At 37.4% G+C, this 19,071-nt stretch overlaps 1 protein-coding gene across 3 annotated transcripts in view; it reads right to left on the bottom strand.

Moving 5' to 3' along the window:
• LOC129750658 (myotubularin-related protein 13) overlaps positions 1-19,071 on the bottom strand; it is a 63,733-nt gene that overhangs the window by 25,022 nt on the left and 19,640 nt on the right. Inside the window, exon 2 of one of the 3 annotated variants that reach the window (XM_055745663.1) lies at positions 16,924-17,735. In XM_055745663.1, coding sequence (XP_055601638.1) covers positions 16,924-16,978 — 55 coding nt within the window. In that variant the 5' untranslated portion in view covers positions 16,979-17,735. The remainder of the gene's footprint in view (positions 1-16,923; positions 17,736-19,071) is intronic. The other 2 variants (XM_055745662.1, XM_055745664.1) reach the window with 2 other exon arrangements.

The following is a 19,071-nucleotide window of genomic DNA, read 5'->3' as shown; positions in this document are numbered from 1 at the left end:
CAAAAAATAAATGAGGAATCTTGAAGGCTACATTTGAACGAAAAACTTGGTTGGGGTTCAAATCAGATGTACTCTTAACAACTTTAATAATATTGAACAACAAATCAATAAAAAATATTTCCAGCTGAATTTTGCTGAAACTGGAGATTATGTTTTTTATGAACAATCAATTAAAATTAATAATTTACTCTATTTTTCAAATCCTGTTAAAAAATGGGTAATTAAATCAAAATTTAGATTTTTCAAAGAACGCTATTTTGAAAATGAGCTCAGATCGTATTTTATAATAGTGGTTTTCATCCTTTTGTGTTTTGTTTTAGGCTATTTTGAATTTCAATTCCGAATCTGAATTCTGCATTTTGAACCTGAATAAAAAATTTGAATTTCTTATTTGAAATCGATTTCTGAATCTAAATTCCAAACAAAAATTCCATATAATTTAAAACCGAACAGACAGAATCTATAACCAGAAATCTTTTATTTGAACCATGATTGTTTGATTCTATACATGATTTTTATCTTGAATTATTTATTCGAAATGCAACATGTGCATCTGAATGAAAATTCCGATTGATGCATCTCTGATATTTTAACACTAAACGTACCGGAGGCGGTCAAATGACGGGTTTTGAACTTTAAATGATGATTACGCCTTATATAACTTTTTTTTTTCGAAATTAACGACAGGACTATTTTTATTTTTAAAATGCAAGTATTTTTGCGTTTTTTTAAATTTTTCTAAGTGTTGCGGTTTTCGAATAACGCATGTGGTATACCTATTCATACCGCGAGCGGTCAATTGACGGTTTACACTATATTCGCTAAAACTCTCTTGTTTCTCTACCGATTTCTACAAAATTTATAGTTTTGAAAAGCTTATAACTCGACTCAAATATGTTTCTCGGACAATTTTCAGCTACAGTCAATAATTTTAAAGTTATTTAAAGTCCAAAAAAAAAATTTATGAAAAAAACATGCTTCAGGAAAAAAATGTCAATTAGTTATTTAGTATTCGTAAAAAACTTCACTTAGTGCCTGAGAAAGCTGAAGTTAGAAGCTATATGTTGCATATATGGAACATTTTAATTTTTTTTTAAGATCATGGCCACAAAAAAATGTAAAAAAGTTGTGTAAAACCCTTACTTTTCAATCAATCAACCGCCAAAGCTGTTCCTGCTACAGTAGAAAAAATTTAAAAAGTGAATTGGAAAGTGGACATAATGTAAGAAAAGAGGGAGGAGTCGATGAGAAATATAAAACTTAACTTTATTAACGATATTGTTTTACGAACGCGGGATGCGTGCGCATCGGTCGAGAGTAGTGATTAGAACTGATTTTTTCTTCGGTTTCACCGAGGGGTACGCCAATCGTCCCACACGGCCTTTCCTGACTTCACTTCCGCCTCGGAAGTGTCCACGGCTTGAGGTAATCTCCGGATGTCGTCGTCTTATTCGGCCCTTCTGCTTCGGCGTCCAACTTGCGCACCTCGTAACGATCGTTCGGCATCACTGTTACGATTTCGTAAGGTCCAAAATATTTCGGTTTGACCTTTTGACCAACTCCAAACTGCGTCTTCGGGATAGCCACTAGATCGCCAGGCTTGTATGGCTGCGATGGCTTTCGTCGTAGATTGTAACACTTTCTGTTTTCTTCTTGGATTCGTTGGATGTTCTGGTGAGCTAGCTGTCGGGCTTCGTTTCTTGATTGCTGGAACTCTTCTTGAAGCTCTTTCTCCAGAATCTCCTTCACTACTTCGTCATCTTTCGTTCGCATTTTGACGCCAATCAGCAATTCGCACGGTGTTGTTCGAATCGCGCGCTGCCAACTGCTGTTCAAACACTTCTGGACACTGGCAACGTGATTGAACCATGCTTAAGGTTTCTCGATTGATAGCTTCGTCAACATCGGAATAATGATACGATGGACTCTTTCAACCTGTCCATTGCCTCGAGGAATACCAGTGACAATCGTGTGCAAGTCGATGCCTTCGTCAGAGCAAAACTTCTTGAACACGCCTGACGTAAATGCTGAACCACGATCGGAGATTATTCTTCGGGGATTGCCAAACGTATCGAAAATAATCCGTAGCTTCTTCATCGTTTCTTCCGCTCCAGTGGACTTGGTCGGAAACAACCAAACGAACTTCGTGAACCCGTCAATCACCGTCAAAATATAGTTGTACGACTTTCGGGTTGATGGCATTAGGCCAAGATGGTCCACATGCAAAGTGTCCAACGGCACGTCACCCTTCGGAATCGGCTTGAGCTCTCCTTCTAGCTTTCCACGTTTCTTCTCGCTTACGATACACGGAACACACGTAGCGATACAACGTCTAATCTTGTCCTCCATTCCGGGAATATAGTAGTCCTTTTCAATTCGTTCCTTCATCTTCTTGACTCCAAAGTGACCTTTTTCGTGAGCCGTTCGTATTATCGTCGTTTCCATCGATTTCGGAACATACAGCCGTCGATTCTCTCCGTTTCCTTCGTACAAGACCCCGTTACTTGTACTGTACCCATCATAGTTGCCGTTGCTTCTCAAAGCCGTCAAAATTGCCTTAGCCCTCTCATCGTCGCGCTGACTTTCGGAAATTTGGGCGCTAACGGAATCGGAGATCACCATAACATTCGCCCGCGACAGTGCATCAACGTGCGGCAGCTTTTCTCCAGGGCGATGCTCAACGTCAAAATCAAATTCGGCGAGATCAACGACCCAGCGAGCAATACGAGCGTTCATCTTCTTTTTCGTCATGGAATCTTTAAATGCTCGGCAGTCCGTAACAACTCGGAACTTTAGACCTAATACGTAGCATCTAAACTTTTTAATTGTGTCCACAACTGCTAACGTTTCAAGCTCGTAAGAATGGTAATTCTTCTCTGCGTTGCTCGTCAATCGACTGTAATAATGGCAAGGGTGGAATTTGCCGTCGTCGACTGCACGCTGCATCAAAATGCCAGCCAAAGCATGCTTACTTGCGTCGGTATGAATTTCAGTCTCAGCATCAGGACGAAATATGCGCAAAACAGGAAAACTAGCCAGAATTTCCTTGATGCGTTCGAAAGCAGTCGTCGCTTCTTCTCCAAATTCGAATGTGCTATCTTTTTTCAACATACCTGACAGGGGTCGAGCAACATCGGCAAATGAGGGTACAAACTTTCTGAAGTAGCTCGCCAAACCATAAAATCTTTGGAGCTGCTTCGCCGTCTTCGGAATCGGAAACTGTTTCACTTTTTCGATCTTCGCCGGTGAAGGTTCCACTCGGCCGTCGTAAATCTGGTATCCAAGATATTCAACACGTCGTTGCAGGAACACACACTTTTTCCAATTGAACTTTAGTCCTGCCTTTTCGGCCACTTTCATCACTTTTTTCAACTTTTGTAATCCTTCTTCTTCACTCTTCGATGGGATGATCATATCGTCCACGAACGCCACAATCGTTCCGTCATTGATTAAATCCTTCATCGCAGTGTTTATGAAACGTCCAAATGCATTTCCACTCGTACACAGTCCAAACGGTACACGTAAAAACTCGAACTGTCTATGGCTGATGTCATGCTGAAGCAACTAGCAACGCGACCTACAACGCAACGTTCACACGACTAACCAGCTCTCATTTGATCTCCATGGAAATCGCGCAGACCTGTCATACTGGTCGCTTTGTGTAGCGCGACCAATCTGATGCCAATGTGTTTAGTAGCGCGACTAGTAGGAAATCCAATAGGAACATTGTTTTTTCTCGATTTGAAGCAGTGATTCCGGGTTTTAAGCACAATAGTACAATAGTACAAGATCTGTCCGAACTTGTGATAATAAACTAAAAATTATCTTAATCGGCGAGAAAATTTTCATGAATTCTTAGTTCCGGCAAAAAAACAAGGAATTTTGTCGGTTCAAATTTCAGCATTCTTGCAATCCGGGTCGTGATTTGATGAGTTTTTGATGGCTCCGGAAAGAAAGGAGACGATTCAAAGCATTATCAGATGTAGAGAAGTGATGATTTGTAAGGAATTTCAAAGTGACAGGTCGCGCCAGCATGACATACCAATGCAATGCAACGTAATCTTATTGGAACGTTGCGTTGCGTTGCTAGTTGTTTCAGCATGACATCAGCCTATCACTTGTCACGAATGACGTGTATTTACGACTCTCTTCTTGAATCGGTACATGGAAGTACGAATTTTCCAAGTCCAACGTCGTATACACTCGCGCACTTGCCAGTTGATCGATTTGTTCCTCCACATTCGGCATCGGGAAATTGTCTCGAATCACTTTCTTGTTGATTTCACGGTAGTCAATACACACTCTTCGCGATCCGTCTTTTTTTCAGCACAACTACAACAGCGCTCGAGTATTCACTATGTGATGGTTGTATTATACCGTTCGCCAACCAATCATCTGTTTGCTTCTTCACAATTTCCTTTTCGAGAGGAGCAAGTCGACGTGGATTCACACACACTACTTCACTATCGCACAACGTAATCTTCAGCTTGTTGGCGGCCGTGACTGACGATACCGGCTGATAATTTCTAATAAGATTTTTCACTTCGTCGCGATATTTGTACGGTACGTCAATCTCGCCAATATCTCCGTACTCTTCGATCACATGGATCCACTTTACATCGTCGTCGTACGATTCTTTCGGCAGCTTGCTGATTCGCACACCATCTCGGGTGATGGAATAGTTGACCCCACACAAGAAGTCCATCCCCACCAACACTTTCATATCAATCGCTTCTTTTGGGACAACATACACCAGCATTTCGTAGGTTTGATTCCCAATCGACACATCACGCAACGCTTTACCGCAAACAGCTTTTGCGTTTCCTCCGTAGCCACGCACTTTAATTTCAGATTTCTTGAGCTTCTTGTCGTGATCCGGTAACTTTTCCCAGAAATCTTTTCGGATCAGAGAAATCTTGCTTCCTGTGTCGACTGTTGCACTCACTTCGTTGCCGCAAATGTTGATCAAAACATTTGGGTATGCACTTTTAACACTCTTCATTGTGTTCACGCCGTCGTATTTCGATTTTTCGTCCGACTTAGCACAATTTCTCGACATATGGCCGTACTGATTGCAACGGAAACACTTTGGCCCATCATTCTTTTGCGGACAATCTTCTACTATGTGTGACGTATCACCACAATTATAGCAATTTTTCTTCGCCGTCGGCAACTTTTTCATCTCACGTAACTCCTTCTTCCGTGGGTACACATCGTGAGGCTTCTTCGCGACGATCTTCTTTTGCACTTTTTCGAAGTTTAGCAACTTCTCCTTCAGCTGACTGATGTTCTGCGCCTCGTACAACATCGCACGGTGAAATTCGTCGTCGGTTATTCCATCCACAATGTACTCGCAGACACTGGGCTCATCGAGTTCGATAGACTGGTCTATGCGCTGCATTTCGTAGATATAATCGCGTATGGTTTCGTCCGATTTTTTCTTTCGCGCGGCTAACTGACGATGGATATCACTCGCGCGTACGAAAGGAGAAAACTCTTTGATCAGTGCAGCTTTTAGTTTGGCAAACGTTGTGGTGTCACGTAGCGCAAACATAAATCTTCGTGCGGTTCTCGTTAACTTCTTTCGACACATGATTAGTTTTTGTTCGTTATACCAGTGTGCGGTTCGGGAAATCGCCTCGAACTGCGCCATCCACACTTTCACATCTTGCCCGTCTTCAGCCCCATACGTCTCGATGCTATCCTCAACATCACGAAACGAGTACGGTTGACGTCGCTCAATCGTAAGGCTGATGTCATGCTGAAGCAACAAGCAACGCAACGCAACGCAACGTTCCAATAAGATTGCGTTGCAACGCATTGGTATGTCATGCTGGCGCGACCTGTGACTTTGAAATTCCCTACAAATCATCACTTCTCTACATCTGATAATGCTTTGAATCGTCTCCTTTCTCTCGGGAGCCATGAAAAACTCATCAAATCACGACCCGGATTGCAAGAATGCCGAAATTTGAACCGACAAAATTCCTTGTTTTTTTTGCCGGAACTAAGAGTTCATGAAAATTTTCTCGCCGATTAAGATATTTTTTAGTTTATTATCACAAGTTCGGACAGATCTTCGTACTATTGTGCTTAAAACCCGGAATCACTGCTTCAAATCGAGAAAAAACAATATTCCTATTGGATTTCCTACTAGTCGCGCTACAAAACACATTGGCATCAGATTGGTCGCGCTATACAAAGCGACCAGTATGACAGGTCTGCACGATTTCCATGGAGATCAAATGAGAGCTGGTTAGTCGTGTGAACGTTGCGTTGTAGGTCGCGTTGCTAGTTGCTTCAGCATGACATCAGCCTAACCCGCCTTTTCGTAGTAGATGTGAGATCGCGTCCGTTCGCAGTGTGGAAACTAAATTCTTCTTCTTTTAGTTCCTCGCCGTCATCACTGCTGTCGTCGTTGTCGTGGTTTTCGGCGTCGTCAACTTCATCTTCGTGTACACTGTTGCCGTCGTTCGGCGCTTTCGCTTCGTCGTTATGACCACCCTGCAGCTCGTCGTTCGGTACCCCATCGTAGATACACAATCGACCATCGTTTGCTGTTTCGATGTCGTGGTAAGCGATTCTTTGCGCCATCTCCTTCTTGCAACCATCCGTTGCCAAGCCACGTTTTTCACATTCGCGCACTATTCCGGACTTGGTGAAAAATTCACACAACTCGTTAACTTTTTCCGCCATCTTGGTTTCGGAATAGTTCGCCGTTCTTCGTAACAACTTTAATCACTTTTTCGCGGAATCAACGTGTCGACCGATTAATTTCTGTATTCAAAACTCCTTCCCGGACCGAGCCCCCATGTAAGAAAAGAGGGAGGAGTCGATGAGAAATATAAAACTTAACTTTATTAACGCTATTGTTTTACGAACGCGGGATGCGTGCGCATCGGTCGAGAGTATATCATATTTTGGCATCTTTAGATTTTTTCAAAGTTAGCTGTTTTTCGAACTTCTTATCAATTTGGATTTTCTGAGACAATTCCTACACCTAAGCTCAGCTTTGCACTGGATTTTGAGTACGTTTACGTAAGGTTTAGGTAGGCAATAAAACTATATGCAAACGAAAGCTAATTTCATACCGGTTCTAGTGGTGTAACTGCATTGGCGGTGCAATGCTTGACAAAAATATGATAAATAAAACAGTGAAGTAGTTTCTGAATTTTGAGAAGTCAGCACAAATTCTTGCTTGGCAGACGGGCGCAGTGGGTGGTAATATCTCAAAGCTATTTTGCACACGAAGACGGATGAAAGGAAACGAAAAAACAAACTAGCATTAGCTCAAATTTTCTAGTTCTTCTTCCAGAAATATATTTGGGCTGGAACAAAATGGGGAAATAAATAAAGTTAGAAGTATTTAATGTAAATTTCGAGAAAAAAAATTCAAGAATCCAAAAGATTACAAGGCGAAAAAAACAAATTATGCGATGAAAAATGACTTGTTTTTTAGGTGTTGTGTAATGATATTGTATACAACTTTGTTGCATACAAGCTTTCGTGAAATTTATTCCAATTTATTTGTTTTTCACATTATTTTTTATTGTCCCCCCCTCGCGATGTTCCAACTCCGAGTGACAAAAGAAGAATTTGAAATTTGTTCCGGCCTTAATTAAAAATGCATAAAACGTTGAGAACTGGTGTTATCTCCAAACATCGAATTTATAAGACTTAGTCGGTTTTTCGAAAAACGGCCGGCCCAGAAAGTCGATTTTTGACCAAAATTTATTCTTCCAGATAACATTAGATCTCGACGATTAATGAATTATTAAGTCATTTTGCGTCAAAATTAAATTATGTTTTTTTTCCGAATTTCCGTTAGTCCCCTCTTTGGTAATTTTTAAACTTTTTAAGTTGATTTAAAAAAAACATTTTTTTTTGAGATAACATCAGATTTTGAAGTTTTATGGATTTTTAAGCCATTTGGCATCAAAATTAAAATTTCATTTTTTCGATTCGGTCCCTTTGAGCGCTTTGAGGCATTCTAAATCAAGGCCGATTGTGCTGAAACTTTGCACAGGTTAGTATTTTGACGTATTTGGCTTCCACCATACTGTACATATATAACTTTAAAACCTTTTCCAAGCTCAGGATGTTTATGTTAGAATATGTGCCGATAATAGAACTTCCAATGGAGGTTCTTATTGGCGTAGAGTCTGATTTGTGGGTGTACTCAAAACCTATTTGGTTGAAAAGGTCGCAAGGAAATCGGGGATATTGAAAGACTTGTGTTGATGTCAAATGAATTAGAAATTCATGAAACGTCGAGATTTGGTTAGGACTTTCTATGAATTGTTAAAAATGGGTAAAACTCGCTCCAAACGCCATGAAACCAATTTTAATATTCATATTAAAAGCTATCCAGATCTAATTTTTCACTAAAATCAAATCAAAAGTCAAAAGAAAGCTAAAAGAATTTACCAAAAAACATCTTACAAATTGTAAATAATTGTCAGCAGAAAAAAACCAAAACCTAATAACCCTCACCAGGAATTCAGTTAATTTCATCAGCAATACCTCGACGATGCGGTCATCAGATTCATGTGTCTGCAAAGGCTATTCAGTTTCATATTCAGATGTATCTAGAAACGGTGATCTATTTTTCTCACACATGAAAAAAAGATTGTGGGGACGAGGAACTGGAGCGAGAGTAAATTGGATCTCGTTACTTCCTCCACACTTGTGCAACATCAGCAACATCAAAGAGATCACATGGGGACGATAAAGAGAAAAAATGGAAAAAAAACAAATCCTCGATTCCCTATCATATTACTCACTCCATGAATCTCCTTCTCGTCCCGCTTCACCCAGCCATCGATCGACTGTCACGGGAATGTTGCGAAAAGATTTTGTTATGAATTATCATCGGTGCAACATGAGATTAATGGAATCTCGGTCTCATCGCCAAGTTTTTTTTAATGCGGATTGCACATCATCACACACAATTGGATCGTTTCATGCTGTGGGCATACACTTAGATGAGATGAGTGCGAGAGCAAAAACTGGTAAATATATGAATCTATCAGTAACAGTAACAGATCAGCAGCAGATGCTGGTAATTTATTTATGGGTCCAGCCAGCGTCTATCCATGTGGCGGTTGCTGAATGCTGGAAATGTGGCCGATGTTCGCGTGCTACTAGAGCGAATGGATCAGACCGGACCGGTTCGTAATTGCTACTTTCAATTTCACCTTGGCGGTGTCAAGTTCCCGGTACCCCGAGCCGTTGATTAAATTTGGTGTGGCAATTTGGAGTAACTTTTCCATCACTTTACCTTTAATTTCTTGTGCTTTGGCCATGTTTGAACAATCCTATCTACTAGGCATATCAGCATTAATTATGTTTTAAGCGATTTTTTTACAGGAGTGGCCTTCAGTTCAAAGAAGTAATTTTCAACATTCAGAACAGAAATACAAAATCATCACTGGAAATCAAATTTAATATTTTTCAAAATTGAATTTTAATTTAATATTGCACCATGAGAATTGATGTAAGGTAATTGCGTTTTTAAGGTCTGATCTGAAAAAATGAAAAAAACAATGTTTTAACCAAAATATGAGCATCGTTTCTTATTCCAGCCGACATTTTAGGTGAATTGGGTATGAAATAGTACCTTAAAATAAATGCGCCTTGTCAAATCTTTAGAATAAGGAATTTTTAATAAAATATTTATTTTTACGGGAAAAAAAAAATTAAAAAATCCACGAAAAACATTTCTTAATAAATATAATTGTAAAACATGACATAATGACTTCGCAAACAATGGAATTGATTGAAAATTGGCTTGCAAAAATATTTTCGTATACTTGACATTATGAATCCATCAACATGGCGTCATTTTGTGCCCTTCGATTTTGCAGCCAACATGGCGTTAGTCAATTCAATGCTTAATAGCTTTAATAATGGCTAATTAGTTTGAAAACGGTTTTATGGACATGTAGCTAAAATTTGACATTTCTCTCGCAAGCCAACCGATGACACGCTTAGGATGAGTGCCTCATTTCTGAGTTATTAATCATTAGTACAGTAAATATGGACACAGTTTTTAAATGAAATAAATAAGGGATTGGTTGTGAATGTTCGGTAGAATGAGTTGAAGTTGAATTTCGTTGAATGGCGCCGTCTTGAAATCCAATATGGCGGCTTCCGCTTAACTTTAAAATGTTCTAAAGGACTTAACATCGCATGAAACCCCCACAATATGGGTATTGAGTGAAAGAGCTTAACTAGAAAAAGTCGAATTCCGCTATTTTACGCCATCTTGAATCCCGGCGACTGCCGTTGAACTTTAAAATGCTGTAAATAGTTTAAAATCGCATGAAACTCCCACAATGTGAGTATTGGGTGAAAGGGCAAAATAAGAAAAAGTCGAATAACGCTATCTTGAAATTCAAGATGGCGACTTCCGCTGAACTATAAAATGCTATAAATCACTAAAAATAGCATGAAAGCCACACAATATGAATATTTGGTGAAAGGGCTAAACTGAAAAAAGTCGAATTTCGCTTTCTGACGCCATCATAAAAATCCAATATGGCGGCTCTCGATTTACTCAAAAATGCTGTAAACGACTAAAAATCACATGAAACCCCCACAATATGGGCATTGGGTGAAAGGGCTTACCGCGTAAATTTTAAATTTCGCTAACTTACGCCACCCAAAATGTTGACTTCTGATCTGTAAATGATTGAAAATCTCAAATTTCATGCGATTTTCAGTGATTTACAGCATTTTCAAGTTTAGCGGAAGACGTCATCTTTGATTTCCAGATGACGTCAGAAAGCGAAATTTGACTTCTACTTGTTTAGCCTTTTCACCCAACATCTATATTGTGGGAGTTCTATTCGATTTTCAGAGACCTACAGCATTTTGAAAAGCAGCAGAACTGGATTTCAAGGTAGCGTCAGATCGTGAAATTTGACCTCTTCTAGTTTATCCCTTCCACCCAATATCCATATTGTGGGGGTTTTATGCAATTTTTAATCATTTACAGCATTTTAGGTTTTGCCGAAGCCGCCATGTTAGATTTCAAGATGGCGTCAGATAGTGAAATTCGAGTTCTTCTAGTTTAGCCCTTTCAACTATTACCCATATTATGGGGGTTTAAGCGATTTTCAATAATTTACAGGTTTGAAAAGAAAAGCCGAAGCCGCCATCTTGGATTTTAAGATGGCGCCGGAATACCAAATTCGACTCCTTAACCCAATACCCATATTGTGGGGTTTTCATCTGATTTTCAGTAATTTACAGCATTTTAAACTTACGCGGGAGCCACCAATTCGACTTATTTGCCCCTTTTACCCAACATTTATGTTTTTGTTCTTTGGTATTTTGTCTTTGGTTTTTGTGAAGAACCGAAGAACAAAAACATAAATGTTGTTTATGACCTAAAGTGTGGAGAATGTAAGAAATCGTATATAGGAGCCAATTTCTAGAAAAACGATTAAAACAACATAAAACAAATGTATCCACAAAACAAATAAGCATAGGTTTAGCTCAGCACTGTCTACAAACTGGCCACATTTTCTATTTGGAAAATACAAAAATATAAGAGAGAGTTACTGGATACAAAGCTAGGATAGCTGCCGAAACGTTCTTTATAAAGTTGAGAAGAAACGATATTGTCGTTAATAGGCAGAGAGATTCCCTAAATTTTTAGACCACTTATGACCCAATAATATCCAAGTTAACACAGACACTGACCAACAAATCTAAACGCAAAACAAAACAAACTGTCCAAAACCAAAATACATAGTTTAGACGATGACCAGTCAATTTTAAGTTTAAATTAAAATTTAGATTTAGTGTGTAATTTTAAAACGTAAAATATAATTTCAGTGTCCACTGAAAATAATACGAAAAACCAAAAAATTGGAATAAATTGCACGAAAGCTTGTATGCAACTAAATTGCATACTATATCATTGCACAAAACCTATAAAACAAGTAATTTTTTATCGGATAATTCAATAAAATCAAGAATACAAAAGGTGAAAAAACTTTCATCTTCCAAAATTTGTATTTTGGTCTTGTAATCATTCGGATATTTGAATATTTTGTCGAAAATTACATAAAATACTTCAAACTTTATTTATTCCCCCCTTCGGGTTTATTGGAAATTTCGAAGGGGGGGGGGGGGGGGGTGATAAAAGAAGAAATTGATATTTGTTCCAGCCTTAGTTTGTGATGATGATTTTGCAAAGGTTTTGCTTTTGAGGTAATAATAATAGATCAATACATGACTGAAAAAGTGTGCAAAGATAAAAAACAGATTTTATGAAAAAGTAAGAGTATTTCTTGAAAGCATTGATAAATATTGTTTTTATATTTTTATATTTAATGGCATATTAATGCCTTCATTTCCTCCATAGGAAGTTTTTCGATCAAATGAATAGTTTTTAAAATACCCACGTTTGTAACTGCCCGGATACTAAATGTTCATAGCCTTACAATATATTGTCCAGGCTACAAATATTCTAAATGCGTTGCGAAGTTACGACTAGTTTATGTCAGTTTTTGATTTTTTTTTTAGTAATAAAACTGTTTGTTTACATATTGTTTCATACAACGTAATGAAAGCTCACGCGAGAAATAATAAAATCCTACACAGAAAATTTTTTTGACTATTACGTGTCACTGAAACTGCAACCTTTAAAATAAATCAACCTCTAATTAACAAAACCTGTAATTTTAAATTGTTTTCCTTAAAAGATAACGAAGATTAATTTATTATTACAGCAAATGTCCTGTAAAAAAGTTGTACACTAAAAATCAAATGTTACGTAATTTGTTTTTCGACCTGTAAAATTGCGGTAAATGTCCTGCTCCTTTAAGTTACAGGCTGGGTTGCTAGCGATTTTTCGTTTTTAAATTCCAAAGTTTTTCCAGGTTTTTCCAAGGTATTTTCCCGGTTATAACTGATGGTTTTCCCGATATTTATTATACACTTTTTGGAAAAGAAAATCATGACGAATATAAAAAATCAATATGAGGTCCTTGGAGCCAAAGGGGTATAAGTGCATAATAAATAGGTTATTTGGAGAAAATACAGCTTTATTTTTTTGTGTTTAGTCATTTTCCCTATATTTTTCGAAAATTTGGATTTTTCTTTCGAACGTTATGTAAAATTTTTCTCAAAATCTGAAAAAATCATAGAATAAAGTTTAAAATATGAATAATCATGTACCATCATTAACTTAAAATCGACCATTTTGTCAGAGAGCCTCATATAAAAGGCTTAAAATTTCTAATAATTGTATCCCAAAACTTGTTAACCGGTTAGCGTTTATGAGATCAAATAGACAGGTTTTCATGATTTTTTTTAAACAAATCTAAGGAACTGGGCATCTATTCGTTAATTTATGAAATATGTTTATTGAACACTGAATAATTTGACGTCCAAACTAAAACTGGTAAGAAACCTCTATAGTGAGAGAAAACATCAAATCTCAAGCTTTGCCAAACACAAAACCTCTTCAAGTGAGAGTGTAATACCTCTATAAGCTAGAGTCGTTTTCCTGACTAGGCCAGGAAATTAGCGAAAATAACACTTTTGTACCATATTGAAACTTACTCAAAAAACTTCGAACTGATGCATCAACTGGTGTCAGGTGGATTTTTATCAAATACATATTGAATAGTTGTATTTCTAGATCACTTTCAGGCATTTGTATGTTGCTGACCCTCTATAAAAGAGAACCTGGTTACTAGGGTGTAGCAAAATTGCATAACTTCTGGGAATCTGGGGGCTCACCCTCCAAATGGTAGATTAGGATGTGCAGAACAAACTTTTGTATGGAGCCGACTAATAAAAATCATGTTTAGAGGTTCCGCAAGCGCGATCTTTAAAAAAAGTCCACTTTCAAAAGATTCGATTTTAAATAAATTCTGGGTCCAAAAATTTTCATAAAATTTATATATTTTATATTTTTTAAATTTTGTTTGAGTTAAAAACTACACGGAAAACATACAAAAAGAACCAAATTTGTATCAAAATGTAAAACTAGCAAGCTATTTTCAAGAAAAAAAAATTTTTGGTTTAAAAATTTCGAATTCAACTGACCAAAATGTGTACCAAGCGTAAAATATTTTTGATACCAATGCCATCAGAAGATGCGGATTTTTGTGTACTTAATCTTTACTGAACAAAACATGTGGTTTGTATCAACGTGTGAACAGCTATTCACGATTTAATGCTTTACAAAAATCACAATTTAGGATATTTTTTATTTAATTTATCAAATTTGTCTTAATAAATACCTACTTTAAAATCAAAATACTTGCAAAAAAAGACTTTGATGGTTTAAGGGAGTCATCAGAAGGCCATATGCCGAATTTGAGCAGAATCGGACAACAGGAAGGGGTTGCACTGAATCTCAAGTGTGAAAGGGATTCTGAGACATAGTGTTCTAAAGAAGCATAAAAAACTGGTTTTTCATCATACATTTTTGTCTTTTTCAATCGATTGCTTGATAATGTAAGTTTTATTAAAATTTCAATTAAGACTAACATTTCACCTGAAGACTGCAACTCGATTGGACTTAAAACAAAAAAGTTATGGCTGTTCAAAGATTGTATTTTGGTTACAAATTGTCCAGTAAAACGCAATGAGTAAAAAGTACTCATTGTGTGTTAAACGACAATTTGCCACAAAAATTCAATCTTGGAACAGCCATAACTTTTTTGTTTTAAGTCCAATCGAGTTGCAGTCTTCAAGTGAAATGTTAGTCTTAATTGAAATTTTAATAAATCCTTCATAATCAAGCAATCGATTGGTAAAGACCAAAATGTATGATGAAAAACCAGTTTTTTATGCTTCTTTTGAACACTTTGTCTCAGAATCCCTTTCACACTTGAGATTCAGTGCACCCCTTCCTGTTGTCCGATTCTGCTCAAATTCGGCATATGGCCTTCTGATGACTCCCTTAAACCATTAAAGTCTTTTTTAGCAAGTATTTTGATTTTAAAGTATGTATTTATTAAGACAAATTTGATAAATTAAATAAAAAATATCCTAAATTGTGATTTTTGTAAAGCATTAAATCGTGAATAGCTGTTCACACGTTGATACAAACCACATGTTTTGTTCAGTAAAGATTAAGTACACAAAAATCCGCATCTTCTGATGGCATTGGTATCAAAAATATTTTACGCTTGGTACACATTTTGGTCAGTTGAATTCGAAATTTTTAAACCAAAAAATTTTTTTTTCTTGAAAATAGCTTGCTAGTTTTACATTTTGATACAAATTTGGTTCTTTTTGTATTTTTCACGTGTAGTTTTTAACTCAAACAAAATTTAAAAAATATAAAATATATAAATTTTATGAAAATTTTTGGACCCAGAATTTATTTAAAATCGAATCTTTTGAAAGTGGACTTTTTTTAAAGATCGCGCTTGCGGAACCTCTAAACATGATTTTTATTAGTCGGCTCCATACAAAAGTTTGTTCTGCACATCCTAATCTACCATTTGGAGGGTGAGCCCCCAGATTCCCAGAAGTTATGCAATTTTGGGACACCCTACTGGTTACGTTAGAAACCTCTTTTAGCGAGAAAAAAAGTGCACTCCTTTGGACTCTTACTTAACCAGGTTCGACTGTAGTTAGTTTTGTGTTTAGTTTTGGCGATCATAGTTTCATTATTAAATTTATATCATTTGAGTTATACTTGTAAGTGTAACACACTTGCGGAGGGCAAAATAATGAGATAACTCATATTTCTCCGCAATTAGTTAAAAAAGCGATTCAAACTTCGTTTGTTTACTAATGAACGAAAATAAGCGTTTATGAGATAAATCTATATTGAAACTTGAAAAATTCTCTCAAATTATTGAACAATTTTTGAAATAATTACGTGCAAAAATTTAGAACATGTCAATTTTCCCTGTGAGGTGCCGAAATTCCCGGTTCTTTCCCGGTTTCCCGGTAACGTGATGAAATTCCAAAGTTTTTCCCGGTTCGCTAGCAACCCTGTATAGGATATTGCTGTGTAAGTTTCGACGGGGTTTGCAGGGAATTTAATCCTTTCTCACATATAAGAAGCCGCAACAATATTCTATGCAGAGAAACAGCGATCTGTCAATTCTCACGCCTAAGTGTGAGGAACATATGAGGTCCTCAGAGCCAAAGGGGTATAAGTGACAAGATGTTCGATTTTGAATTAATAATGCCATACGATTCTTCATATTTCAAAGTATACTTTGTGATTTTTTCAGATTTTTTGAAGTTTATTTACATACTTTAACGTTCAAAAGAAAAATACAAATTTTTGAAAAATGCATGGAAAATGACCAAACACAACAACTCAAAAGCGTGTTTTCTCGGAATAAGCTTTTATGCACTTATACCCCTTTGGCTCCAAGGACCTCATAATAATTTTTTTCCAAATATTTTTACCAGTCATTAGTGTATTAGAAATACATCAGAATATTTTGAATTGATATTCCGTATGCCAAAAAAGATACAGTGATTTGAAAATTTTGATAGCAAGCGCGTACTTTATTTTATCACGTACTAGTGTATATGTTAGTCGTCGTTTATTAATAATTGAAGTACAATATGTGATTGATTTTTTTCAAAATTAAAATCAATTTTTCGAACATAACATTTGCATTACCGTTGGAATGAAATGAAATTTACCGAACAGCGAGCTTCGGTGTGTTGTTTTCAAGCGTGTATGCAGGACCCCTATGATTAATGTTTCCTGAATGCTTTCATATCTGACTAATCACTCCAATATACCACCTAGTGTTCAACAATTATATTAATCACATTAAACGAAGTGCACAAGTAAGTAGCATTCAGTAAGTCTACTTCACCCAATATGTATCATACCAATACACTAACCACAAAGTGATAATTGAGAGCACGCGGGATAGCGTAGTAGAAATAGAAAAAAAAACAAGAATGTGTACTTACGTTCTTTTTCATGATCGTATCCAACGATAACAAAATAGTCCGCCAATCGAGACATTCTGAGTGAGTCCGCCCTTCTCGTTTTTTTTTGTTCCAAACGAATCGAGATCGAGATCTATCTGGGCAGCTTCCACAACACAAGGTTCTGTTCAACCTTTTTCAACACAACTAGAATTTCGGGTGTTTGGTTTTGTTTGCACTTCCCAAAACACACTTCGATGCACGAGCCGGAACCGAACCCGTGTGTTGTTCCACTTTCTTCCACGTGGTGCCTGCCTTAATCCAAAGCTGGTCTTCTTTCCAACAAGACAAGAGAGAGAGAGGGTAAAAAGGGTGGCCGGGTGATCGGGATTGGGCGGCCGCCCCTTACCCCTTGCGGTTCGTCTTCTGAAGATGATAGCTCTTTTCTTCCGGCATCAGCAAGTTGAAATATTTTCCTGTATGGTACTGTAGCTTCACTTCTAGCTAGCTATCCAGCTAGTTTTTTACCCCTTTCTAGGGTCGGTATCACACCACACAACTCTATTACACTGGCACTGGCACTATTTGTTGCTTGCTGGTTCTGCTGCTGCGGCCAACTGCGGCTTCGGGAAGATGGGAAGATGGCCGTCGTCGGCCCTTTGTGAGGTCCAGCAGAACCAACAACCGGAGCCGGAGAGATGATAAATGCACTAATTAATGTTTATTTCTTTACGGCTGGTTTCCTCCCGGCACTTTTATTTTCGGTCGGTCGGGAAGAGAAAAGTCCACAAAAGGCGTTAGTGGTTTTATGGAGGAACATTAGATAGATTTTATTCTTTGTTGAATTTTTATTTCTAGTAGAAGCCCCATAATAGTATTTTAAGGAAGATTATTAACTATACAAACGCTACTGTCAATTATGCATTTAAGTTTATGTTTTTTTTCAATGTATTATTACCTAAAAATAAATAAAACCAAACGAGCGTTGTAAATAAATCGAGTAGGTCCACAAATACTTAAAGATCCATTAAAACTTAAAATAATGAAACACCCGTCTTTCGAATGAAAAATGAATAAAGAAAGGGTGTGGCGGATGAGGAATTGTTGCAACAATTATCAACATCCACCTTCCATTCTCCTTAGTTTAATTTCCCTGGAGCTGTAGTAGATTAGTGGCAATTACACGTATAAACACTTAATTTATAAGCCTCTCTGAGCTACTCCAGTAGCAACCCTACAAATATGAAACAGGATCTCAAACCGCTTATGAAACATTTATTACTTTTAGTGCGGATCTATTAAAAAGCAGTTAATAAGTTTGAAGAGTGACTGTGAACTGTGAGACCCTCCACCGCATGTTACAGCTAACGACATCCTTCGTAGCTATTTATCGAAAAGGAACCAAGTCGAAGCGATCGAAAATACTACACGGAAAAAAATTGCATGGGTTTTCCAAACACAGGATCATGATAATTTTACAATGTCCACGATCTAGTGTTTTCTACCACGATTTAGTATTTTCTACCAGAAATCTGGTTGAAAGAACTACAACATAGTATTTTTACTATGCGAACTTTGACAGCTCATAGTAATTTTCCCGTGTCTAAATTACCATGCGCATGATATTTAGATATTGCTCGATTTGTGTTCTTGCAATTACTATGCGCATGGTAATCGTCTTTTGTGAAGTCGGAAATACTATATCCATGGTAAATTCTTCATTGTGCGCTTCGTTTGAATGTGTTTTGTTTTCTTTTCGGTCGTTCGTCGCGATTTAGGAACGCGAACAAGCTGTCCGGCGCGGGTAAAATTGTAAGTGTTTAGTTTAACAATCAATTTGTGATCATAAAGCTGGCCTCCCACCCAGCCAACTCTCGGTCCCGGCTCAAATCGCAAAAAAATCTACTGGAAGTGCTGGAGCCGGAAGCCGATTTTATTCATTGGCACTTCGATTTCAAGAGGCACTTGCTCAAGTCCCAGACCCCCACCCAGGAAGTTTATCATCGATGGCCAAAAGGAGTTCCGAAACATCCCAAATCGGTATGGAAAAAAAATCGAGATTCAGCGGTTCAAGCGTAAGTTGAAATAATTAATATCAATTTGCCCACTAATTGATTTTTATAAATTTGTTTTCAGAATATTCCAATTAATCATCAGATGTGATTCGGCCCGGCGTACTGTGCTTCACAC

This window comes from Uranotaenia lowii, chromosome 3 (genome assembly GCF_029784155.1).
Source record: "Uranotaenia lowii strain MFRU-FL chromosome 3, ASM2978415v1, whole genome shotgun sequence".
NCBI classification, from domain to species: Eukaryota; Metazoa; Arthropoda; class Insecta; order Diptera; family Culicidae; genus Uranotaenia; species Uranotaenia lowii.
This window is presented reverse-complemented; position numbering and strand designations above follow the sequence as displayed.